The following is a 27,089-nucleotide window of genomic DNA, read 5'->3' on the forward strand; positions in this document are numbered from 1 at the left end:
CCAATCAGATGCAAAAACTCACTGAGCAAATGCACTTCATAGCGCTCACTTAACTATTGAGTCTGTTGAACGCAGCCAAGTTTTCACCGAAAGTTTAAACATTCAAACATTTCCCTATCGTTCGACTGTAACAGGGGAATACTCGACTGTAGTTGGTTGGTTCTTACATTCTAATCCGGTTTAAATCGTCGGTGAAAACTAGGCCAATAACGCATTTTCTATTTTGCAGCCCTTTTCCGCGCCATGTGATTTTACTCTAAACGTCGTAACGTCGGGTGAAAATCCAGCCTTAACAGTGGTAAAGATGAAGACATCAAACTGGGTCTCTAACCTAATCTACGTTTTACGCGCGTAAATTCAGCTCTTCTATTTTCGGATATTCAGATTTATCGAAAAGCTGAATTTGACTAAATTTCAGTCTCTTGAGTTTCATTTACGTTTTCTTGGTGATTGTCATTTGTAATCATGTGGAATAACGAAAGTTCCATGGGTGAAGGTGGATTTATGAACGATAGCATGCAGGGTACTGGTACCGGCAAGAAAGGGCCACAAAATGACAAGACTATTGTTCCCGTATTAATAAAACATATCACGTCCACCACAGGAGATCTGCAAATCGCCGGCAGAACTGTAAACGTTTTGTCAATTGTTGGAATCGTACGTCATATTGAACAAGACACGACAAAAATCTCATTCAATATCCAGGATGATACAGGTGTTCTATTTATGTTTTTTTTTATTTTAACGATAATCATGTACAATTATAATTACAAAATACGAAAAGATTTGACAAATTGATACTTCATCTTTTGAATAAATTTTTATGCATTTGCATACAATGATAATATCTTTAAGTTTTTATTTTTATATTTATGTATTTAAATCACGTTTCTTATCTATAAATAGAAAACATGGTGATCTTATATATACAAATCATAAAATTTCTGTATAATTAGAAAATCTTAAAAATATATATAATAATTTCTATGATTTAAATTTTTAACTTACTTTTATTGTTAGAAAACAGAAAATTTACTTAGATGTGTTTTTGCATAGGTACTCTCACAGCTATTATGTGGCTAGAAGCAGATAAGAATCCTGCTGAAAGTAACACTTGTACACAAATCAATACATATGTGCGAGTTTATGGACTAATACGCACACAAAATAATCAACGACATGTCTTGATTCTACGTATGTATCCTCTGGAGGACTTGAACGATTTGACATGTCACTTTATGGAGGTCATGTATGTTATACTGAAGGCTAGTAAACCTGCGGAAGAAACCAGTTTACCTTCCAATAATTCATTAATGGTTGATAATACAATGAGTGGCATGTCACCTGAACAAGTGGCAGTTCTCGAGGTAGTTCGATCAGCAAATGAAGCTGAATGTGGTATTGAGAAACGAGATATTTTGGCACAAGTACCAAAACACATTATATCTCGTTTAGATGAGATATTAGACTTTCTTCTCTGCGAAGGACATATTTATACAACCAGTTCAGAGGATTTCTTTAAAGCTACCTAAATCATATGCTACTCTTAAAAAATTCGTTAATGTTAAATTTATTTAATTATAACAATTTATATTCATATTAAATATGTAATTTTTGTAACATTACATTATGTTATCTTGTGTAATTTGTTCTATCTAGATAAATCAGTAGAGATTAGAGAAAAATAATTTTTTTTCTTTTGTATAAATATAAATTAACATAAATAATTTATTTTAAACATGCCAATGTATTTTCGTTAAGCTTAAAGTACCTTAATAATAAAGTGTTTAATAAAGAATATTTTGTAAAATATCTATTTTTTTTCATTGTCAATATTTAAATACAAAGAAAAACCCCTACTGATATGTCCAATACTGATATGTTGGGGTACGTTCGGGAAGACGTTATTAGTGCTCTATTTCATATCCTTTTTCATCTAAAGAGTGAAGAAAATAGAGTGATAGTAATTTTTTTTAATAGCGTTCCTCTGAACGCACTTTAAGATGTATACATCTTTCCATAAGGCTGGAATCAGACTAAGCATTGAAAATTGAAAGTGCCTTTTTATATTAACGATCGCTCATTTTCAGTGTCAAAATAAGTCACATGATAAAAATTGATGAATATCAAATTTGATTGTGACCTATTTTGACGCTGAAAATGGGCGTTGTCGGCATCACCTGAGAAGGTATCTTGAGATTGAAGATTGAAAATTGAAATTTGACCAATGAAGACAAAGGAATTTTAACTCCTATTGTTTTGATTGGTCAAATTTCATTAAGTCTGTTCGCGTTGCATGAAATTCTCAAATATTTTTGCACTTAAAATGAGATAGATACATATTTTGCCTTAAAAAGAGAGAAATCGAAGATATCGAGTGTCAAAAGTGCAAGCAACGCGAACGGAGTTATTAATTGGGTCTGTTTTCTGTGGCTGAACTAGTGTACACTTTTGGAATTTAAAGTGAGATAGATATTGATTTAAAGCGAGAAAAAGAGTTCAAGAACAGTTTAGTGCAGGAATAGAAAACAGACCAATTGTCTTGATTGCTTTCGATCTCAATCTTCGATACGTAGTTTGATTTCGATCTTGGAATATCAGAATCCGTAAAATTCCCTAGCCTACGATACAACCTAAATTTACTATTACGATTTGCATTTCTGCTGATGGACGATTGCTTCTTTCCGGTTGTGAATTGCACGCGACACGATGGGTTTGTATTATAAATTTCTTATTATTATTTTAAAAATTATTAGTTTAGAAATAACGATGAAAAGCCAAAATCTTTCGATAAAAATTCTGTCGATATATTTTGTTCAACAATAAATGCACAAATAATATCTTTCTTCTTGATGCGATCATGTAGCGTGTTTTAAGTATCGAAAACGTGTAGTAATTATTGTCGGATATGCCAATACAGATATAGTATCGTGGTGTTGGCACACAATAATTTTATCTCATATTGAACGTATAGATATTTAATATTTTTCCATCTAAAGAATTCTCTTTATGTGCTCGAAAAAATATAATGTAGAATATAACCTCATTGTAAGATTTTCTTTGCGTTGTAGGTAAACCAAGAGGTCTTCGTACGGCGCGTAAGCACGTGAACCACAGACGTGAGCAGCGATGGAATGATAAAGACTATAAAAAAGCACATTTGGGAACCAGATGGAAGGCTAACCCTTTTGGTGGTGCCTCTCATGCTAAAGGCATTGTCTTGGAAAAAGTGTAAGTAATAACGTCCATGTGATAATTTTAATAACATTTCCATATGTGTGGTTTGTCGTAATGATATTATGATACTTATTGATATTTTATCATTCAATAGGGGAGTAGAAGCAAAACAGCCAAACTCTGCCATTCGCAAGTGTGTCAGGGTACAGCTGATTAAGAACGGAAAGAAGATTACAGCCTTTGTGCCAAGGGACGGTTGTCTTAACAACATCGAGGAAAACGATGAAGTTCTAGTGGCAGGCTTTGGTCGTAAAGGTCATGCCGTCGGTGATATTCCTGGAGTACGATTTAAAGTGGTGAAAGTTGCAAACGTTTCTTTACTTGCTCTTTACAAAGAGAAGAAGGAACGACCTAGATCTTAAATTCAGCCAGAAATGTATTTGACAAATATAAAATACATAAGTTAAAAACTTAAATAATTGTTCTATTTTAATCTTATTATCAAAGTACCTTCCTCTATACCATCTCTTTAATATCTATGATGTGTTTAGAATTTATTTATATAAATAGACAATCTATTCTTTTGTATATTAATATTTAGAATATTATAAATTACACTAAACAATTATGGACCTACATATACACGATTATACATATAAAATCATTCATTTATTAGATTTGCGAGTTCCTCATTACAAATGACTATATCTTCTATAATTGCGTTTAAAGGTGCGACAGTCTTCGGTAATTCCTTTCTTAATTTTACATTAGACAGCTCTTCTTTTGCTTGTAGTACCTGTAAGTGTGATTGGAAATACATTTTGGAGAAAATAGTGAAAATAATGTGCAGTAATGTAGATAAAACTCATACCTTTTTCAAAGAGAAAAAATCAGAGCATATACTTTTAATGTTTGAATTAATAGAATCAGAAATATCTTTGTCTAAATTTCTGACTTTCACTGGCCAAGATGAAATTGTATGAAATGCTTCTATAAACCTTTCTTTTTCTTTGTCAAACAGTGCAGTCTGTTCTTCGTTATCCAGTCTATCATCAGTCTATATTAATTTTTACATAAAATATGAGTATAATTTATATATATTATTTATAATTTTATTAATATAATTCTGTTTTATCTCTACGTGTAAGTCTTCAGGCACGTTAATTTTAATTTCTTCGCGATCATTATTTAATATTTCTCTCTCGCTCTCTTCAAGATATTTAATAGCTTCTGCATAAATTATTTTTGGTTTAATGGTAGAAAGAGAGGATGCCTGATCAATATCATTAGTGCACAACTAAAAATATTAAAAAAATATATATTTCAGTAATTATTAATATACATTCATAAAAATAATTATTCAACATTATCATATCTTTACATACCTTAAAAATATCTGTAAGTGCTCCTTCTGTCTCATTTGTACTTGCAATAGGTTTTACATACACCTTTCTCATAAAGTCTAGCAATAATTTCAAAGTTGGCAGTTGTTCCTTCAAGGAACATTTACCCTAACATAAGTATATTTTATATAAGAGCAATTATGTCAATATAATTATACAGCATAATATATCTATATTTTATAAACAAACCAGTAATACATCCTTATTGTTGCAGATTCCAATCCGAGAGTAATATTCAAACACCTGATCTACAAAACAACATACATATACTTTCTAATACATTAATATGTCACATTTTTAAATATAATTTTTTACTGCATGTATAAATTCACTGAAAATGAGAATTAATAATATAATTTGTAATTTAGCTGTTGAATATATGTGAAACATTAAATTGTATAAATAAAGTAGAAATACCTTCCAAAGCAAAATTCTTTAGCTTTCCCAAATGAGTGACAATTGATGGTAATTTCTCTGTCAGAAGCCAGGAAAGTAAACAAATCCGATTTTCACCACTGAGAATCGTTGCCTCCAAATCTTTCGACTCCGTATTTGTAATGTGCGGATATCGTAAGTGTAACAAAGTATCGTATATGCTTGTCATAACATCATTCATGTCATTCATAGTAGCTAATTATTAGATATACATAAAACTTGGAGAAAAATGTAACACCTGCCGGAAATAGAAACTGACAATTTCGCAATTATCTCATTTCAGATATTCATTTTTCACTATTTTACAAAAATATCATTAAACTGAGTAATATTTATGTTAAAAAAAGATGTTTAAAGTTTCAAACAATAGACGTAGGTAGTAGAGTTAAGCAAGATGGCAGATTCACAAGCATTTCATTAAAGAGCATCTAAGAAAGTCACGACATGAGAAAGTCGCTCGTTGATTGGTCCACCATGTTTAGAAATTCTCGTCTTATTATTATTTGTATACCTAATTCATGTTACATTTAAATTTCAACAATATAATTAAAATTAGATATTTTAAAGGTATTAACAAAGAAATTTCTTATGTTACGTATCGAAATAATGCATACGAGAAGAATTGTTTAGTTTAACACCTTTTTTTTTTACAAAATTATTTTGAAAAATTAAAGATTTAATTATGTATTTTGAAATGAGATTAAAATTACAAAAGTGAAAAAGTTTACTGGAATATTTATAATTTCATTAGAATCTAATAAATTTACATGATAAATTTACTCAGTTCTGTAACTTTCACACGTTTCAAGATACCCAGTCAATATTCTGATACGTAAAGAAAACCAAATAAATTTTTGTTATAACTTTCAACATCTATTTTACAAATTATTGTGCATTGTCATCGATTAAAAGCGCATTAGAGTGAATGGATGCTAGATCTTTTATTATTTCTTTTATCATTTATCAAATTATACAATACAATTGAGTTCCATCTGAAAGAAAAAACTCGAAGAAATTTCTTTCTTAAAGCGGAGAGAAATTGAACCAATCAGAATGCTTTATTTTACGAAAAGGAAGAAAATAAAGGATTTTGATTGGTTCATTTTCTTATGCCTCATGTGTTATACATTATGCAAGAGCCTGTGCTCTCTATTTAAAAATTTTAACCTATCAAAAACTGTGTATTCCACATGATTTCTGATAGATTGAAATTCTTATTCTTTGTTCTCTGTTCCCTATTTCTTTTATTGTGCGGAGTCACAATAAAAGAAAAGTGTATATTTCAAAACGCACCCACCAATAATAAATGACATATAAATCTCTAATCGAATTTAATTTTACAAGATCAACATTTTTCAATATATATACAGGGGTTGGAAAGAGAAAAAGACTGCGTTTAGCAGACTCAACAGAGTGAGTGCTCGCTGCTATTAATGTATTCTTCTTAAATCTAAAATACTAATTGGATAATTTGAAAAAATACACCAATAACAGCGAGCGCTCACTCAACTGTTGAGTCCGCTGAATGCGCCCAAAGCAAGAAATCTGTGTAAATGCAAATATAAAACGAACGGACTTCAAATGTTACGGATTGAAGTATGCCTGATTGGCGCAGCCAGTCAGATTCGCTGTGTCCCTTCCACTTCATTATTCCGTTCTCCAAGTAGAGACTATAGAGACTTCGCAGCCGGTCCGGTGCTCCGGTCATTCTTTTCGCTTGCACGATTCTATGGAGAGAGGGATAAGATTAAAAATATTTTTGTGAAATAGCGTGTTCTGTCATATCGAGGCCGATCTGATGCGTGAAAGACGATCGTAAAAATATCTCGGTGACTCGGAATTATCTGTAATCGTCGAAGATGCATCGAGGTGATTGGGAATCGTGTGTTTCTCTGGTTTGTTGATTTTATGATACCGCATAAAGTATCATGGCGTCCAAGGGCCATGTGGACAACACAGTGAATGAACGTCGGCTGCGACCGATTTACGGTATGTATATTTGCGTCAATGATGATCGTACCTCAAGTCTGTCCTGTGCTCCCGCTGGACCGCTCGGTCGCGACTTTGGGACCGGTGACGAGGTTATATAATGGCACCCGGTACGAGATTTCTCTTTGGATTTCAGACTGGTTGGATAATGGGAACAACAAAAAGGCCTTACAGGAGGCTGACAAGGTTCTAAAGAAGCACCCGACTAACCAATGCGCTAGAGTACTCAAGGCTCTGGCCTTGTTGCGTATGGGCAAAGAAAATGAGTGTCAGGTCATTATGGATAAAGTACGGTCCGAGGTACCTTGTGAGGATTCCACCTTACAAGCAATGAGCATCTGTTACAGAGAGATACATCAACGTAAGTTCTTAGCTCACCTTTTGATTTGGAACATAAAGATCATATTTAAGTTTAATTATATGATAATTATGTTAATTTTAAATTTACGTATACAGCAGACAAAGTCAGCGAGCTTTACGAGGCCGCTGCTAAGGCTGATCCAAACAACGAAGAGCTCCTGACGCATCTCTTCATGTCATACGTTCGCCTCGGCGATTATAAAAAACAACAACAAACTGCTCTTAATTTATATAAACTGACTCATAAAAACCCATATTATTTTTGGGCCGTTATGAGTATAGTAATGCAAGCTATTCATGCTGATCAGAAATTAGCGAAAGGAGTTATCTTGCCTTTGGCAGAAAGAATGGTTAGTGCATCGATTGTTGTTTACTATTGCCATTGCGATTGCATATGAAATTATAGAGTTTATTTAGTTTATACCAGTGAACTCTAAAACATACTGGAAAGCTTACAAAGAGGGAGAGAGGATATTCTTGATGAAAGAGCCAAGAGAGGCAGTTGATACAAGATTATTTTCTCAGTTTTGCATGTGTGTGTTATCTGCATTGAGAAGATTGAGATAATGGAACGTAGTACTTAAAGAAACAAAGAATATAATCCCCTACTAGATGCTCTTTGTCAGCTTGGCTGTTTTCACAGTGGTAAGCTTTCCAGTTATAGAGTTCTCTGGTTTGTACATAAATAAATATATAAAGATGATTTTTTTCTATGAATACATTAGGTCCTAAAACTAGTGAGAGAGGGAAAGATAGAAGCGGAACAGGAGGTGCAACTTTATCTGATGATTTTAGAATTGCAAGACAAAAATGAAGAAATATTAAATGTACTGTCTAGTCCTTTAGCTTCATATGTTTCATATGTACCTCAACGAAAGGCTACATGTTTATTGAAGCTAGAATGTTTTCCTGAAGCTGCTAACGCATATCGCGCTCTTATTGAAGAGAAGTAAGATCAATTTTATTAATTAATTTTATTCTTTTTTACTATTTTATACAGTATATTTATAATTTTGATATAAATAACTTTATACCTGTATCACTTAAAATCATTGTGTGTTTATTACATAGCATCGACAATTGGGCTTTTTATCAAAATTATCTTTCGGCGGCCTTAAAGTTTCAACGTCTGACAGAATGCTTGGATTTTTTTAATCATATTATTAATATGTCCGAGAAGAAAATTCGCGCGCCATACTTGGCCCGCTTAGAATTATTGAAGCGATGTCAGACTGAGGATCTGCAATGTAGTATGACTTCTATGAATTTTATGCATCAATATTTTTCTCAATTTGGAGAAAAAGGATGCGTAGTTGGAGATTTACGATTGTATTTAAACCTACTCACACCCAAGTCCAAGTTCGAATTATTTGAAAAGGTAAAGAAAAGAGAATCCAACATACTTTTATATATATATGTATATATTTTTTAAATATATATAATGAAAAATTAATCTTAAACTGTAATATTTAGTTTAAATATAAAACAAATTAACGACATACTTAACAAATATGTTTTTTATTCCATTACGTTTTTTATTCATTAACATTAATAAAATGATTATTGCAATTGCTTAATGCAATATTATTTATGATATTGCAGATTGAGGAAGATATTGGTATTGCACCAAACGAGTTTCCAACTACAGTACAACAAATGCAGAGGCATATTCATTTGGAGCAATTACGGCGTATTTGTGGCTTCCATCATCCTCCCTTGGCAGATAGAGATAAACAAAAACAATTGATAAAGCGATTATGTGATTTGTATGAGAAAGGCAATGAATTGTGTCCAATGCAAGATAGATTGCCAACTGATTTTTGTCCAGCAGATCCATACATTCTATTAGCTACGCATTTATTACATCAATTATGGGTTGATACTAATGATGCATCTTTTCTTTATAGGTAATATAATTTGTTTCCATTATATATAACGACAAAATTAATTGATATTAATGAAAAAATGCTAACGGCATTTTGAAAACATGCACATTTTTAAAATAATGGACTTACAGGGCAATGTCATTATTGGAACATGGTCTTCAGTCGAGTCCTGTAAATTTTCACATCAAAATTTTGCTTGTGCGTATTTACTTGGAAGCTGGTTTAGTGGTTGCAGCTGATCATGCATTTACATCACTTGATGTAAAACACCTTCAATTAGATTCACTAGGTTATCTTTATGCGCCGCTTCTCGCGCCTCTCGGTAACTTGCCTCTGGCCTCCACAACTCTTGATCATACAGCGAAATTTTTCATAGCCAACTATAAGGATGTATGTGTTTTCAAGTATACTTACAAGATTTAAGGAAAATGGATAAGGTTTTTGTGTCTATTTCATAGATTTTATAATTATTTTTATAGAGTGCGGATCACTTAACACTTGCGTACAAATATGGAAGTTTTATAAAAATTCAAGATTTTGTGGAGTTAAGGGAACGCCTAGAAAATTCATTTCATTTTGTTATGACAACTGTAGATAAAATGCTCCTCGATTTGTGTTGGGCTGACAGTACTGCCTCTTTGTTCTCTACATTGAATATACATATGCATATGCCATGCATACAACCTCATCTCGATCCGATTAAATTGGCATCTTTGCGAGATAATCGTGATTTGGAGGTATGTTTATGTATCGCGATATAATTCAAAGAAATATAAAGTTCTGATTTAATATCTGTGATAAATTTAATAATAATGTTAAATAGGTTGTTCGCGGATGGGAACCAATTAATCAGAACGAGGATGATCCGAGAATGCAGGAGGAGACACGCATATGTATGTTAAAATTACTTTTGGCGAGAAATGCCATATTGCGCATTTTAGCAGCGAGTGCCGGATCATCATCTATTTATCTTTCTCAAATATCTGACGAGCTTAAAGAATTAGCAGAAGAAACTATACCGAATATATTACAAAAATTTGGCACAGATGGAAAACGGACCAGACCGTGCAAAATATTGGTTCCATTTGATGCTGTAGAAAGATTGCGCGAAGCTTATCATTCTGAGCAATTAAGGACTATAGCGTGCCTTGCAAAATCACTTTCTTACTCTCATTGTCCGGACTTGGATTGTATACAAATGTTACGAACGACTCCTTGTTTACAGACATTACCTATTCCTGAACGAGATATACCTGTATCTTTTAAAAACTTCTTACTCAGAGCTTCAACTTGTAGCGAATCTTTAGCGATTATTAGCGCTATATGCAGTGCATATGCGATACAATCGGAGCCACGCGCACAATCACAAAAGAAAAATAAGAAGAAATATAATAAAAAAATCGAATCAAATATGATAAACGAGACCAATGAGACCAAGGTAAATTTTTTATATTGATAATCGATGTTTTATATGTATAGAACTGTGAAGAGAGAGTATAACAAATAATTATTTTTGTTATATTATGTGCTTTATAAAATATTAATGTTATATATATTTATGAAGCTTTAATATTATAATTTTTATAGCAATATATTACTTATTGTATTACAGGTTTGGCGAGAAGTAGCTGTGTTACTATCAGAGAGAGTCGAAAATTTAGATGCGGTCCTAACTGAATTTGAAAAATATGAGTTATACACAGGATTGGATGAGAATGATGTATGTGTCACTATTATAAAACGCGGACAAGCGAGTCTCCGACAAAGTTGCAGAGCCCTCAAATCTCGCACTCAGCCCATATTAAGGCTTTTAAGCAATTTAAAGAGCTGAAATTATTCGACAGTATATTTGTACAAAGAACAATTATATCCGTCTACTTTTCATAATTTTCAAAAAATGACTTGAGAGTTCTGTACATAATTCTTAGTCTCAATTCAATTATAAATAATGAATGAATGATTTAATGCTGTTTAAAATACCTGAGCCTACTTTCATTTTTATGAAAAATACTGTGCAGTCATTTGAATACACTGCCATTTGATCAGCTTACAACTAACACATTCTTTTAAATCAAGAAACAAATGTAAAAATTAAAACAATATTTCTACGATTTTTAAAATTTTCAGAACTAAAAAAGGTATTAATTTTATCGATTTAAAACATGGTCTATCTATTTATAGTTATGTGCCATTTTTTTCATTAAAATAAATTTATTTTATATATTAAAAATTGCAAAAAGTATCGGTTCGCGCATGAATCAACATCGTATATTTTATGATCTATTTTCATAGAATTTTAAGGAATAATATGCTTATGAATAGCATTGAATTATATTTTGTGACAATCTGTGACATATATATTGGTTCTTTCGCAATTCTATATATTAATAAATTTATTATTAAGTAATTGATAATTGTTAAATAATCCGATAAAAATCGGTTTAAAAAATGATAAACTGCTTACTGGAAAGGAATAAATTGCTAATAAGAGTGCAGAGAGTTACATATTTATTTTATCTGCGTAATTCACAGTTAAAGTAAAAGATTGATATACTGTTGATTGTATAGTTAATGTATACGTTAATAAACATACGTAAATTTTTTATACGTACTTATTAATGTGTACATTACTGATGTGATCAATCATCGGTATATACTACTATATACCAATGTTCTTTCTAACGGCCCATTAGATATATATATATATATAAGCATCAATGGCCAAGAGTAACTGGCTGCAGGTATGACAAAAAACATTTTCTCAATATTACAATAAAAATAATTTTATTTACAAAAGATATTATACATATCACATCCAATGATATTTTATACACATAAAACTTTGTACAATATTAATAATTATCTAAAAAAAATTAAATTGTTATCTATATTTATTATTTTTGAAGTCATAGACTAAATTATTACTTAATTTGAAAGTGTAAAGATTATAATGTAAATGTACATTGTAATTATTGTATTGTTTGTGCTACAAGATGGAAACTCAATAAAAGAAATCCAGGGATCATTAAGATTAAAAATTTTATCACTGACGCTGCAGCCACAATGAAGAATTGTCAAATCATCAAATTATATCTATTTTTTGTCATCATACTATTTTATACAATAATAATTTCTGTACTACAGAATTATATTAAAAAATGCATGTTTTATCTATTAAATAGGATTAACTCAACACATTGTAGAAAAACTGATTACAATCCTAATCTTCCGGGCGTGTTACGATACGGAGCAGGAGTACCCGGTTCCCTAATACCAGGCGTTAAAATCTCTTTCTTTCGAACTGACGCCTGTTCTCGTTCAAGTTGCTCTTGAGCGCGTGCCTTCATCTCCTCCTCGGCCTCCTTCATTTGATGCTCCATCTCATGGAGGTGCTGCATTGCTTGCCGTCGTTTCGCACGGCCACTTCGACCAGTCTCTTTCACACTGAAGAACATTGGGCCCAATTCAGCCAACCAGTGACCGTCCACCGCAGTGACACATTGCATGTATTCCTTGGCGGTCATCACGAGTTCATGGTATACGACGTAATCAGGTGTGAAGCCCATACCGAACAGCGCGGAAGTGGGATGAAGGTGACAAGGCATTCCAGTACGGCAATTGACGTATTCACCAATGCCTTTCAAACGTGCTGCTTGATGAAAGTAGGCAGAGCAGATACATTTCCGTACGATATCCCAGTCAGTGCCGCAACTAACGACATCCATCTTCTGTTGCTTCAGAATTTCCTCGAGCTGCGATCGTACCTCCCGCACCTTGCGCATAGCCTTCGCGTGTATAAAATGATCATTACACCAGGAACTCGAATAACCGTTCGCCTTCCATTGATTGTATACATTTAAATATGTCAGATGATCTGATTCTGGCACCTGAAACTTCTCGCGTGCTGAATCTGAATCTTCTTCGCGTCCTTTTGGTCGGTAGAAGATCGATGGAACTGACAGCATCGAAACGATGATAAGGATATCCGCAGTACAACCGAGTTGAGAAGCAACTATGAGCATTTGGCATTGCGGTGGATCCAAGGGAAACTCTGCCATTTGTCGTCCTAGTGGGGTCAAGCGTCCGGTATGATCAAGCGCCCCCAAGATCCACAACTGATACAATGAATTCAATATATTATCTTGTGGTGGTGGATCCATGAAATGGAACGCCAATAAGTCTTGAACGCCTAACGATTTCAGTAGTAATACCGTATTAGCTAAATTAGTACGTTGTATTTCGGGAACTCCTGTTAGTAATAATTCATCCAAGTATTGTCGTCGCGTGTACAATCTGTAGCATTGACCAGGACCGGTACGACCAGCTCTGCCCTGCCTTTGATCGGCATTGGCTCTAGACACGGGATATACTTGCAGAGCGTCCATACCTATTCGAGGATTGTACACTTTTAATTTACAGTATCCTGAATCAACGACGAAGATAATTCCATCGACCGTCAGCGACGTTTCCGCTATATTAGTCGCAACGACACATTTACGTAGACCTTCCTCGGACCGTTGAAAGATCTTTGCCTGCAAGTCCGACGGCAGTTGGGAATAAATGGGCAGTATAGAAAGTGGCGGAGCCGATTCGATTTCAGCTAAACGTTCTTTTAAAGCTTCGCAAGTGACTTCGATGTCCTCTTGACCGGGCATAAAGACTAATACGTCACCGCTTTTAGGCTGTAAATGAATTTGCAAAACTTGTTTTACAGCCGCATCCACATAATCTTCGACTGGATTCTTCGCGTGCAGTACTTCGACGGGGAACGTACGTCCAGGTATTTGGAATGTTGCTGCGTTACCGAAGAAAGCGGAGAACTTGCTGCAGTCCATCGTTGCGGAAGTGACGATTAATTTTAGATCATGCCGTCTAGCGACAACCTAGAAACATTTCTAAATTAAGCAGACTGTATAATATGATAAATGTTTAAATAATAAGATAAAAACGCGAATACTATATACCACGAATACTATATAATGCGAACTATATACCTCTCTAAGAAGACCAAACAATACGTCGGTGGAAAGTGATCGTTCGTGAGCTTCGTCCATTATAACCACGCTGTAACGATCCAGATCTCCTTCTCTCAAACTTTCTCTCAGTAAAATACCATCGGTCATATATTTGATGACAGTCTGTAAAAATAAAATTTATACATGTCAAAATATATAGAAATTTTATGACAAAATATATGAAGATAAAATAACTTTAGTTCAAATAAAAACAATGCCGATATCCAAACATAAGACGTCTTAAAATATGCTGTCTAGACATTATCAAACTTTAGGCCAAAGTTACACTATTTATTTATGATATTAAAATTATATTTATAATAAATTATTATTATTACTCACATCCTTCGACGTACAATCTTCGAAACGTATTGCATATCCGACCTTGTCGCCTAGAGCAGTAGCCATCTCGTCGGATACTCTTTTCGCGACGGACATAGCAGCTATTCTTCTTGGCTGAGTACAACCAATTATACCATAGCGACTGTAGCCATCCTCGTGAAGATACTGCGTTAATTGCGTGGTTTTACCACTACCAGTTTCGCCTACGATTATAACAACGCTGTTCTCCCTGATAACATTGAGCAGTTCCTGACGTACCGCGAATACAGGAAGACTCCTTCTTTGATGCTGAATAGATTTGTACTTAGCTTCCCCCGTTACTTCTCCCGACCCTATGTGCCGGGCATATTTTTGCCCAGCTTTAAAATCTGTTTCTTGCCCTGCATGCTCTTTATCGTCTTTACGCCGATCATGTACACCCATAATATTGCCGATGTGTGTTCCTGCTAGTTCCCAATGCTTTTTTTGTGCCCTGCGTCTTTCCTTTTGCTCACGGTATGCTTTGACTAGTGCCGAACCTTTCCTTGCTACCAAAGCCATGTCAGAAGTAGGATCACGCACAGGTACAACTGGTTCCGGTTGCTTCGTGAACACGATACGTCCATCCAAAAACGGCGGGACTACATTATGAACCAGCAAGTGAACTCTCGCCTCTCCCTCGTCATCAGGATCGTCGTCATGATCTAACGAGCTCACAACTCCGGACGTTAACATACGGTTACGCTCCCACAATTCATTGTCCTTATTTATTTGTCTTTGCTGAGCAGAAAGGCGTTTCTGTCTCCTGGCCTCCAACTCCATTTCCTTCTTCCGCGTATATTCTTCGGATACATTAGCGAAAGCGTTATTCTCTCCATCATCTAACGCATACCATTCTCTGTCTAGTCGTTGCTGTTCCTCTTCCCACATTTCCTTCTCCTCTCCGTTTATCATCGGAGTAATACCGGAATTCTTAAAATCTTTGTTCCACGAGTTGTATTTATAGGAAGGAGTAAATTCACTTCTGACACTATCGCGACCATCTCTGTTAGTGTACAGATTTGGTGTCGGATGATCCCAGCTGGATCGTTTTGGCTCTTCATCCTCGTCGTCGTCCCAATTGCTTTTAGAAGTCGGATCTTTCGTTCGAAATTTCGGCGTTTGGGGCTCATCCTTGAATCTAAGAGGCGTTTGTCTTATGCTACTGTCTCTGCCTCTACTTTCCCTGTCTCGATCCCTTCGTCTGTCTCTGTCTCTCTCGCGACTTTTATAGGAATTTTTAGAGTTCCTATCATCTGCACTTAATCGTTGACGCTTGAGTCTTGATTCTAATCTCTGTTGCGCTTCAGAATTGACACCTCCAGTGTGAGTAGGAGTCTCCTCTTCATAAGATCGATATCTTCTGTCCTTTCCTTCAGATTTGTTAGACTTGGAGCTGGTAGGCTCCTGCGATTGCTCTTTTCTTTTTCGTTCTGCAAGCTTGTCAAGACCTAGTATAGAAGGTTTCTTGAAAGTATGATCTGATGTTTTCTTACGTATGACCAGACCACCTCCTTCATTTCCTACAGATCCCTCTAATCTATACAAGCTTGAATCGTCTGACATTTCTCTTTTGATATATTAAGCCAGATCTCAGTAAAATATTATCTCCTGAAATAAAATAGACAAATTATATTTTAAGAATTGTTATTGAGTAAACAAAATCTGACAGGATCTACATTGCATTTAATTGAAATACTTAAATAAAAACTAATGTTTTAAAAAATTGTACTAACCTAAACTATAGCTAGGCGTGAAGCGTTGTATCACGAGAACGTAGTTTTCACATCCATTGGAGCAATTGGTTGAAACGTGCGATATATATATTTTCGAGTATTATATATTTACGATATAATTTCAGGAAATATATAAAATAATTCTCAATATAAAGTAGACTTAGAAACAATACTGAACAATACAGTACAGAAAATCCGTAGAAAAAATGATGGAATGAGTAGCGGCTGTAACAAGATGGTGGCGATGACGGCTGATGAGGTTACATACGCCATCTTACAAGCTAAATAGAAATGAATCTCGAAATATAATCGATAGACACAACTATCGATAAATTTAATACAGAGTTACATAGATATAGACATAATACATATAAATATTATATACATAAATAATATTGTAATAAAACGTATTAAAATTGCCAAAGAGCATATTTTACTATCTTTAATCTCATTTAAAAATACGCAAAATAAATCTCGTATTCGTAGGTTTTAATTCAAATAGTATATACTTTTTATTTTTCAATATTTTAATTTTAATTTTATATTTCAATAGCGTTTGAATGTACGATAAGCAAGTGCAATTATAATTAGATCACCATATAGGAAATCGATTACGATCTTAAAAAAATAAAAATTACAAAAATGAGCAAATTTACTAGAACATTTATAATTTTATCGGTCATTATTCAGTGAGTTTGCTCACTTTTATAATTTCCATCTCATTTCCAAATATACGATCGACCTCGAAACGAGGTAAAAATTATAAAAGTGAGCAAATTCACTAGAAATTATAAATATTTTAGTAATTTTGCTTACTTTGGTAATTTTTAATTTATTTCAAGATACACACTCGAACCCAAGATATATAAGTGATCCCTTGATTTACTTTTTCTACAATTTCTTCTAAATTTTTTTATATTTTATGGTCTCTTAAATATATTATGCGCATGCGCAAACGCACCAGTTGATTTTACGCCAAGCGTAACTGGTTTGAAATTCAATTCATGTCTTTATCTTCGTAAATATTAAAAATAAAATTGTGCAATAAATAAAAATTATATCATTATAATATAACTATAAAATTATGTTTAAACATACTGTCGCTATCACATGAACCGAACGGTCCATTATTAAATGGATCGGATAATTTATTGCAATAAAGAATAAAGATCGGCATTCGGAAACACTACTCGAGTGCCTTCGAGGATCATTTCATCCGTTGTTAAATTGAATATTAAATAACAATGAAAATGATGTTCGGAAACACTCTTGGGTAGTGTTTTTGAACGCGCCCTAATAGAGAAGTGCATGGCGCGCGCATGCGCGGATGTTCTCGCGGCGAATTCTCGGCTCGAAGTCGCGAAGCGAAATCGTTCTACGTTTGGTTTCGGTATCTTGTAAATAATATAAAAAAAACACACGCATCACGATCTGGCGCGTGCCAACAAACGGCGGAATCGAATCATAACGACGCGTTAATTAATATTCGCGCTCGCAACGTTGATTAATCCTCGCGATCGTTTGTCTGTTGCACGTGTTGTCGTTCAGCGCCAACGTTGCCGTCCACCTCAGGTGGGCGTTGAAACTTGAAACTATCAAGATTCCCAACCTTTTTCTTAACAACTCCCGAAGGCAGTATCCAAAATAATTTTTTAATTATGTCTGAAAGCAAATTCTCTTAATCGAAAACGCGTAAATTTAGAACCTTCCGAGTGAGGTTTTAACTCTAATCGTGATGTACGAATGGTGTATCAGATATCGGGAGTGCTATATGTGAATCATTGGACGAACCGTTGTTGCAACGATTCATTGGTATGTTGTAACAATCATCTCTCTACTCTATTTTCCCTTTTGTTGAGTTATCGAGTCACTTTCTGTGATATTATCGACATAAGAAATAGCGTATGCGAGCAAAGACCGTTGCTTTGTATGCATCTTGTAAAATTTCATATTTTATATTTTATATTTTAATATTTCATATTTTTTAATTATTATAAGAAAAAGATGAAGAATTATAAGAGACAAATAACATAATAAAATACAATGCAATAAAACGATGCAAAGATAATAAAATATTGTAGAATACAATGCAATACTGAAAAAAGAAAGAAATAAATATAAAAATTTGCTTAGTTGCACATTTGTGCACATTGTAGTATATTACAGTATATTTTGGGATTTGTATCCTTAATAAGTAATGATTATATTTTGTGAAGTAAAAAATGATATATTTTAATAAAATTTTAATGAAATTTTGTAATATAATTTAATGAAATTTTAATAATTAAAATATGATCTCTTTATATTAGACAAATCGGACTTCAAACTAATTTAAGCAATCATATTTATAAAGCTAACTGATGGCTATATATACTCAGCAAACTGATATTTGATCTGTTCAAACTGAACTTCCACATTGGAGAGAAAAAAAGGAAAGATGAACGGTGCAGGAAGTTCAGCTGAAAAGAAAAAAAGAGATTATCATCATTTGTTGGGATGTAAAATATGAATTTAATTGCGTTTTATTGCAGCACTAATATTCTTCTTCTTAATTATTTATTACGTTTTTGACTTTTGTATTTTATAGTAGTTATTATTATTTTGTTATAAAGGTTGAGTAAAAAGAATTAAAATTAATTTAACATTCGCCTTTATATCAGAGAAATCAGACTTTAAATTAAACAATAAATAATGGCTATTTATATAAAACATGAGTCTAATTACGCTATTAGAGCACTATTCTACTTCTTTTTAATTATTTATTAATTTTTTAATTTTTATATTTTACAGCAGTTATTATTTCGTCACAAAAGTCGAATGGAAGGAGTTAAAATTTAATCATGCGACATTAAAGTATTGTTAAATTAATTTTACATTTATTTCAATATATTTTTAATTTTATTGCTATCTTTAATTTTTATATTTAAGTTCAATATAATTTTCAGATTGAGAAAAAAATTATGATTGATCTAAGTCTTTTATTTATTTAAATGAGTTTCAATCTAGCCAGTCACTTCCGTAAACAAACTTCTGCTACGACGATTTTTAATCGATGTATTGTTTTCAATAGTTTTTTTAATAGGCTTAATAATATCATCAATATTAGGTATATGGAAATGAGTTGCAGAATTTTGTTGATTTATCGTTGATTTTGGCGAAACTATATTTTCATTAAGACTTTCTTTAGCTTTATTGCATAATTGTTTATTTGCTATCCTTATTGATTTTGTATCCTTCTTCAATTTATTATTTTTATTATATCTTGTCCAGCAGCGTTCGAAATTTATGAGAACATCTTTCCAGATGCACAGCTCTTCCACTGGAAAATAAAATAAAGTTACGAATTATTCAATTTAATTATAAATTGTAAGTTCAAATCAGTAAAGTATTTTTTAAATTTGCTAATCTAAACTTTATACTATCTACACTCTATACTATCACAAACAATGGAAAAATATTTGAATGCAATATTTTATACTCTTCCTATTAAAAAGTATAATGTTGCATTAATGTTATATTAAAATTGCATTAATATTAGTAATATTTATATTTTATAATGTCATAAAAATGAGTCTCGCCACCAAAAGCGTTTAATCAAATTTTTAGATTTTATGAATCATTTATAAACTGGAAGTGACTTCTTGTCAAATCCATGAATGAAGCTTCTCTTTAATCTTAATTGTATCGTTTTAAATGTCTTACCATACAAAAGTAGTGTTATAAACATAAATAATCCCGTAGGCAAGTTTACATTGGGTAACACAGTGTATGCCAATCCAAAAAGAGCTGGCCCTTCGTGAAAAATCATCCCTTCAATAGTATTGACAAGCCATGGCAAATAAAGATACGGAATTCCGTATATGTCGCCAATTGTTAGCATTGTTGTAGATACCAATGCTGCAAGCAAGTCTCCTATCATTATCTTAATCCTCAAATCTGCGTTAAACAAGAAATTATTTTTTATGCGTTATTATTCATGCTCGTGTCGATTAATCTTGTCAGGCTGTAGCTTAGTTACTGTAATTTCGACGGAATATATTATTAAAAACCACAGGTTTTGTTGAAATAGAACGAAATAAACTGCGAGAACCAGCTTCCAGAGCGATCGAGCTTAAACAATTAGTAGCAAAATACATTATGCCTAAGTATAACATCTTGATCTGAAATAAATATGAAGAATAAGAAATACATATTTTAACTGTCACGCAATCGATAGTCAACAATTAATTAATTGTTTAAACTAAGCGCCAAAAATGTAGATTATTTTTTGTATTTTATAATAACTGTCTTAATTACAATTTTAGTTGAATAACGAAATGTAAAAATTTTGGAAAAAAATTGGTGAATTAGTATTTTTAACTACCAAGTTAAACTAGAACTGAGAGAATTGACCACTTGTTTAATCAGAATCAATGGAAAACCAATTATACATATTTACCTTGGAATTTCTTATTTTATGATCATCTTTAATTTTTGTATCTGAACTTGATATTCTCGAGTCGAGAATCATGATTAATTTAAAAATTTTCTGTTAAATTTCCCAAAAATTTCCTTAGTTATTATTGCATTGATTGCTTAATATTAGCTATTTTATTGGTTATAGATCATTATACATGTATCATCCATAATTTGTCCGAAAGTTTAATGACACAAACAAAAGACAAAGCAAACAATAATTATCTAGCTTCAGCCATATAAAGTTTTTATGTTTTTTTCTACATATTTCTTCTTGATTTATTATATTTTATATACGTTATTCGAAATTTTTAAAATAAAAATATCATATTTTTTATTTATACAAAAATGTAATATATTGTAATATGTGTAATATATTGCAACAAGTAAACTATTTACTTTCTCACTTTCACTTTTTTACATTTATTGCATATTATATTCGAATTTCATTTATATATAATTCTTATCTCCATATCTTCTTTAAAATTAAAATTTAAAAGAGCCATATTTCTGTTTCATTTTATTTAGTATTGAGAATATTTACAAAATAAAAGATATATACATATGACAGTTACATCAAGCAATTTCGAATAACACTTAAAAGCTTTTGCTGCTTAAAATCTCTGCAACGTAGAAGAAAAGACAGACGACATCGTGTGCGGCCCGAAGATCCGCTCATTGTTTGTCTAATGCATATTGACTATTAACAGCAGATCCGTTTACCTTATAGGTCAAGCTGCGTCTACGTCACGTCCTTATTCGCTAAGCAGTCTCATCGCTCCCGGTTATCTTCGGCTGCCATCCATATTCGGCGGTCTCACCCATGGGCAATGCCAGTCGCATTCATAAAAGAGCTTACCTGTTTGGTGAGTAGAACGCATTAAATACCCATGCATGCGAAAGGACATCGTCATAAGTATTCAGCGTATGATACCTCATAATAAATAACTCATTCGTACTCGTGAAACTCCGTTTATTCAGAACATTGTTTGTCAATATCGTTGATCATCTAAATTGTGTTAAAAAAAATGTAAATTTAATTATATAATCGCCTTATAAATGAATTATTAACATCAAATAGGAGAAACAGAAATAACACGATGATCGATAACCGGATACATAATTTACGATCGTTCGTTTTGCGATATGACAGAATATCTCTATTGTAACTTCTCTCTTTTCATTTATGACAGTAAAATGGAATAAAATAAATATGAAGAGATCTAAAAAGTTTTGTAAAAAATAAAAAAATTGTAAAGTCCAAATTTGTTGAACACAATGAATAAAAAAAAAAGTATTATTCTGTATGTTAAAAGCTTCGTAAACAAACAAGAAATATATAGGCAAAATCCAAATCATTCCGACGAATAACATAATAACATTTTTATAAATTAATGTTAAAAAATTTCACTTGATCTCTTAATTTCATTATTGTTATTAATTTGTCTTAATTGAAACAAAATATTTGGATCAAACGAAATATACAACTTTGATTGAGAAATCATAGCAAGAGTGAAAACAAATCACTCTTTAATGTCGTGCACCGATTATATATTACTGACAGCGTTTTGCCTATGCGAACCGAGCAATTTAAGAACGAGTCGCCTGGAAGCAGCTCTCGATCAAAAGCGGGCGTGTTCGATCGAGAAGACTCAGGGTGTGTCGAAGATTACGATCGATCTGCTCTTTAAATTCTCTGCGAAAGCCTGCCCTCGATATCGCTGGCGCGCAGATTCCCGTCCGACATCCCGGTCGGCTGTTTCGGCATCGCGCACCGTGCGCGTTCGCGACGAGTAGAAGTAGACGACGCGGTATATACGTCGACGTACGCACAGTACGCAGAGTACATACCGCGCGCGTCGTGTCGTCGTATGCGCGAGGACGTGTACGGGGACACGACGAGTACGTGTCCTGCGAGCGAGAGGTGATCGAGGGATAGATGCAGAGGAGAGCCGTCGTGGGCTCTCTGCTTCCGCGTGGACGGACAATCGCCTTTTGACGTGCGTAGCGACGTGATTAGCCACTTTCGCGCCCCGAACACGGAGATCATCACCTTCTTCTGCCTTCCACGTCGGCTCGAAGAGTCCGTGAGTCTCCGTGAATAAAAAATTTCGTATAAAGCTCATAAGCCTGTATTCGTATTTGCTTGTGCTTTACATCACAAGATTACGATTTTAAGTCTGATCGTAAACAGTCTTAAGAGACTTCATCCAATGAAATGATCGTACAGCGTCTCTCGAGACGTACTTAAGACGATCTCGAGTGTAAGATCATTAGACTATATTTAAATATGGATTGTAATTGATATTAAAATATAAGTCACCGCCATTTTACGGTGCAATAACGGTTTGCTTGTCTCAATTCAAAATTCTTAATGAGACGAGAATTCTCAATGTAACGCGAGATAAATTATCTGCACTTCTCAAATATTTCTTTTTTCTATTATTATTATTATTGTCGCCATGTTTGGCGACAAACTCTATATCGTTGTAATTGCTCATTTATACATGTATACAATAGACTTGTAATAATATATAATATTGTCCGAGATATACTTTTCACCGTTTTTTCACCACGGCTACGGCACTGCTCACGCGTGCGTGTACGTACGTGCGTGTGCGACGTCCGTCGAAGAAAGCTCCTCCGCGCTTGAGTAACGCTACGGGACTCTCGTGAGTCTCTCCTCTCGGCTCTGGATGACCGCGGCCGATCGCCACTCGCATGAGCATTCGAATCACGCCGCCGGAGCGAGCACGTAACAATTTCTGTTCTTGGGACTGGAGCCACCGGATCGTCGATCTTTTCGTTCCTCGCTTCGACTTCGCGACGCGCATTCGGCAGGCCGAAACGATTCGACCCCCTCGATTCTTAAGCCCCGACTCTTAATTTGGGCAAGAACGCGTCACGTGAACGCTTCGTGCAACAAAGAACTTGAGAATTATTATACTGTTCCGAAAAATTTATATGCCGGCCAATTTGTGGCTTGGGTAACATTACTTAGCCGCACGGGCAGAACAGTTTTTGTTGAAATATCTGTGATCTAAAAATTTAGCTGGAGAGAATCTGAAAATAAAAAGAATTGCGTTTAGATATTATGAAAATAATTATATAGGACACTTAAACTGAATTACGGAAATATTAAAATATTGTCGTCAACGTTTTAAGTGTACGTTCCACTTAATTATTTTCATGATCCAACAATAAAATTATTTTCAACTAAATTTTGACATACTTCGGTGAAACTGTTCCTTTTGTAAATATTTACGTCTCGTACGTAATGTTTTTATATCACACGATAAAGATTTATTTTAATATACGATGTGCTCTTTTCTATATTGTATTTATTATGTTATATACGCTTTCTGTCTGAAAGAAGTAGTAAAAGAGTAGATGGAAATAAAAGTAACCCGCGAGTAAAATATAAATAAAAAGTACGGCAAATTTTTCAAAGTTTTTTAAAGCCTCTTTGAAAATTCTGTAATATTTTATAGTTAAAAAATATTCGAAATTATCGCGAGCGGTGCGTTGCTTTTTTTAATGAAGTTACAAATAAATAAACTTTCTGCGTACGTCGCAGTCTTCCGATCATGCTCGCACATCTTTTTGTCGCTGATATTCAATTCCTGCAAAATCTCGTCGCGGTTAATGCGATCATTAAGAGTCCCAACCGTGATAAGATCGATCCTTGCGTGTCGCAATGCCGTTGTACTTTCCGAGGTGTCGGCCATTTGAGGCCAAAGTTGTCGGTTTTACGGGCCAACGTGTTTCAGATTTCGATCGATGATGACGACGTTTCGACATTCGGACTGCCGGTTGATCATGGTGCAAGATTTAAGTCTTGATTCATCAGCGGGTGGAGGGGGGGGGAGAGGAGGAGGGGGACAAAGGGGGGGGAATCCGATTGATAGGCGTATCAGGCACACGCTGAATTCTTATGCTAATGCGAGAAAGGAGCCGAGAAGACAATACATCTACACGCGAACTCCCAAGGCATCTGTATACACCCTGCGTCCCGTATTCTGTATTCCGTCAAGTGAATTAATACAATCACGAGGACCGCCGAGTGATTTTAGATGCGGTGAGATCGTGTCCGCCACCCGGTACTTTTTTATTGAGCTTTCTCATCGGAAAAAGGGAATCGCGAGTGACGGTGAAGGAAATGCCTTGTAATGATTTGTAACGGGTCCAGAATTACTTTCCGCTGAAAAGATAATATGCGATCTCTGATCAAATCGGTTTGTTTGGTATAAATTGGTGCGTCACGAAAGACGTTTTTTTCAGATGTAAAAAATGAGAAATCATTTTAATAAGAAAGTTGACCCATTGATTACATTCAGCAGAAAAACAAATCAGTTAGATTCAGCAAAAGACTAAAGGCAAAAACAATTACATTGAAGATCAATCACTAAACGCTAACTGATTAGTCTTCTCTGCTGAACGCAGCTATTGTCTTCATCCTTGTCCTGTAATATTGATTCAATTAAACATTACATTAAAAACTGCGTACATAATCCGAAGAATAATGTCATGCTTTTAATATCGATTTTCATAAAATTTAATTAAACAACTTCATTAGTTTGAAGAAAAATTTACACAGAGATCTTTAATGTTTCGATAAATCGAGTTTAATTTGGCAATTATTTTATAAAAAAAAAATCACTTTGATGTCTTTCTCTTCACTTTTCTAATATTTATAACGTAACTCTAACGAACAAAATAGGTCAAATCAAATCAAAGAAGCTGCCAATGAATTTGGTTAAACTAATGTGCCGTGCATGAATATGCAAAAAAACCATTACGTATACGTTTCTTTTACGTGATCGATTTATTGAGTTGCTTGCTAAGAAAGTATAAAGCCGTCCCTTGTCTCCTTTCTCCTTCTCTCTGACAGCTTCGCGATGCATGATACACGTGGATCTTACTTCCGGTTAGTACCCGAACATTACGGTATCGATAGCTTCCGTCAATCATGAACAGCGCACTAAATTATGATCCATTTTCAAGTCATCTCCTCAATTTCAAAAGATTCTAGAAAATCTTTAAACAATTATCTTGGGACAAATTAATATTCGTTTGCGCGTAATAAAAAAGTAGATAATAATATTATATCATTAGTCAATTATAACTAATTATATAAATTATATTAGATTAAAAATATAATCTTATTAATGTTTAGCTAAAAGAATTAATTAAATGTTTAAAAATATATCATGAAAGTAGCACTCAGTGATTAAACTTGAGAATTTTTATCTTTATCTGTTAATTAGCTTTAATTATTCTCCGATTAACTACTCCTAAGATCCCTTGTTAGATCATGGATCTAGCAGTATGCATGTAACGTATACAAGGAAAATTAACCACGATTAACGTTAATTGACGACTGGTGCAATCCGTTCTAAATGAGTACATTTCACTCGAACGTTCGGGAAGTGCTTTTATCGAGAAATACGCAACAACTTTCCGAACGATCGCGAACGAGGGGTATATTAAAGACGCTCATGCATGGTTTTCTTTCTTTGATCGTTGATGCAGAAGAGAAGTTGGCTGGGGCAGAACTTAAGACCGTAGCACACAAATTGGCATAACAGTAACAGGCGTAGCACACAAGTGCCTTGTCCGATGAGACGCTCGGTACGAGCCACCATATTGTTGCGCAGAATTTATTTTGAGTATTTCATTAGTCAAGACGCTTATACGCTGTGCTTCTGCACTTATGTAAATTTCTGGGCTTTACGATGTAACGGTCGTTCTGCTTCGCCAGGGTGGATGAATGCAGCATTTCTCGCATTGCGATCGTAACTGTTCGTTAAATGACAAACCGGTAAAGATAAAAGTTTACGTATATTGTATTAATCTCTTTACAGAGACCGTGTAATTTATTTATTATTAAACGTACATATAGGATTTCTCTTACAGTAGTCGCTTTATATGAAACAAAGAAAGGGCAATCAAAAAGGCGATAATTTTCAACGATAATAAGAAAAAATATGTCTATTGAGATAATATAAGTATAAAAGTCTTAATTAGTATTCAATAAATTTAAGAAAATTGCAAGTATGTCTCTTTTTTGTGTTTTTAATTAATTTATATAGATATCTGACAGCATTATATTTGTTGTTGATTCTTATATATTATACATATTACTAATGCATAATTTTCGCACGTATATAGAATTTTTTTTATAATTGATACATAAAAAAGTAAGTTAAGTATAAAAAAATTAATCGAGAAAGAAAGAGAGAGAGAGAGAGAGAGGGGGGGGGGGGAAAGATA

At 33.7% G+C, this 27,089-nt stretch overlaps 6 protein-coding genes across 6 annotated transcripts; 3 read left to right on the forward strand and 3 right to left on the reverse strand.

The window, feature by feature from the left end:
- The first annotated feature begins 332 nt into the window (after positions 1 to 332).
- LOC108756209 (replication protein A 32 kDa subunit) lies at positions 333 to 1,547 on the forward strand. The gene is made up of 2 exons (XM_018499831.1): positions 333 to 715; positions 1,057 to 1,547. The coding sequence occupies exons 1-2, from the start codon at positions 466 to 468 to the stop codon at positions 1,530 to 1,532; spliced, it is 726 nt and encodes a 241-aa protein (XP_018355333.1). The 5' UTR covers positions 333 to 465; the 3' UTR covers positions 1,533 to 1,547.
- A 1,099-nt stretch (positions 1,548 to 2,646) lies between these two features.
- LOC108756197 (40S ribosomal protein S23) lies at positions 2,647 to 3,653 on the forward strand. Its single transcript, XM_018499814.1, has 3 exons — positions 2,647 to 2,713; positions 3,072 to 3,231; positions 3,332 to 3,653. The coding sequence occupies exons 1-3, from the start codon at positions 2,710 to 2,712 to the stop codon at positions 3,597 to 3,599; spliced, it is 432 nt and encodes a 143-aa protein (XP_018355316.1). The 5' UTR covers positions 2,647 to 2,709; the 3' UTR covers positions 3,600 to 3,653.
- Positions 3,654 to 3,782: 129 nt separating this feature from the next.
- On the reverse strand, positions 3,783 to 5,366 carry LOC108756218. Its single transcript, XM_018499841.1, has 6 exons — positions 4,998 to 5,366; positions 4,770 to 4,828; positions 4,563 to 4,688; positions 4,315 to 4,474; positions 4,049 to 4,236; positions 3,783 to 3,973 (listed from the first exon to the last, which is right to left on the reverse strand). Exons 1-6 carry the CDS (start codon positions 5,203 to 5,205, stop codon positions 3,839 to 3,841), a joined length of 876 nt encoding a protein of 291 aa, XP_018355343.1. The 5' UTR covers positions 5,206 to 5,366; the 3' UTR covers positions 3,783 to 3,838.
- A 1,377-nt stretch (positions 5,367 to 6,743) lies between these two features.
- LOC108756181 (N-alpha-acetyltransferase 25, NatB auxiliary subunit) lies at positions 6,744 to 11,320 on the forward strand. The gene is made up of 10 exons (XM_018499792.1): positions 6,744 to 7,004; positions 7,141 to 7,365; positions 7,461 to 7,714; positions 8,090 to 8,313; positions 8,436 to 8,742; positions 8,967 to 9,271; positions 9,382 to 9,640; positions 9,730 to 9,987; positions 10,074 to 10,688; positions 10,863 to 11,320. Exons 1-10 carry the CDS (start codon positions 6,944 to 6,946, stop codon positions 11,079 to 11,081), a joined length of 2,727 nt encoding a protein of 908 aa, XP_018355294.1. The 5' UTR covers positions 6,744 to 6,943; the 3' UTR covers positions 11,082 to 11,320.
- Positions 11,321 to 12,222: 902 nt separating this feature from the next.
- Positions 12,223 to 16,550, reverse strand: LOC108756333 (pre-mRNA-splicing factor ATP-dependent RNA helicase PRP16). The gene is made up of 4 exons (XM_018500074.1): positions 16,362 to 16,550; positions 14,608 to 16,236; positions 14,245 to 14,388; positions 12,223 to 14,133 (listed from the first exon to the last, which is right to left on the reverse strand). Exons 2-4 carry the CDS (start codon positions 16,189 to 16,191, stop codon positions 12,463 to 12,465), a joined length of 3,399 nt encoding a protein of 1,132 aa, XP_018355576.1. The 5' UTR covers positions 16,192 to 16,236; positions 16,362 to 16,550; the 3' UTR covers positions 12,223 to 12,462.
- Positions 16,551 to 19,342: 2,792 nt separating this feature from the next.
- LOC108756219 lies at positions 19,343 to 20,971 on the reverse strand. Its single transcript, XM_018499842.1, has 4 exons — positions 20,800 to 20,971; positions 20,380 to 20,521; positions 20,064 to 20,297; positions 19,343 to 19,680 (listed from the first exon to the last, which is right to left on the reverse strand). Exons 1-4 carry the CDS (start codon positions 20,869 to 20,871, stop codon positions 19,364 to 19,366), a joined length of 765 nt encoding a protein of 254 aa, XP_018355344.1. The 5' UTR covers positions 20,872 to 20,971; the 3' UTR covers positions 19,343 to 19,363.
- Positions 20,972 to 27,089: the final 6,118 nt, after the last annotated feature.

This window comes from Trachymyrmex septentrionalis, unplaced genomic scaffold, assembly GCF_001594115.1.
Source record: "Trachymyrmex septentrionalis isolate Tsep2-gDNA-1 unplaced genomic scaffold, Tsep1.0 scaffold97, whole genome shotgun sequence".
NCBI lineage: Eukaryota > Metazoa > Arthropoda > Insecta > Hymenoptera > Formicidae > Trachymyrmex > Trachymyrmex septentrionalis.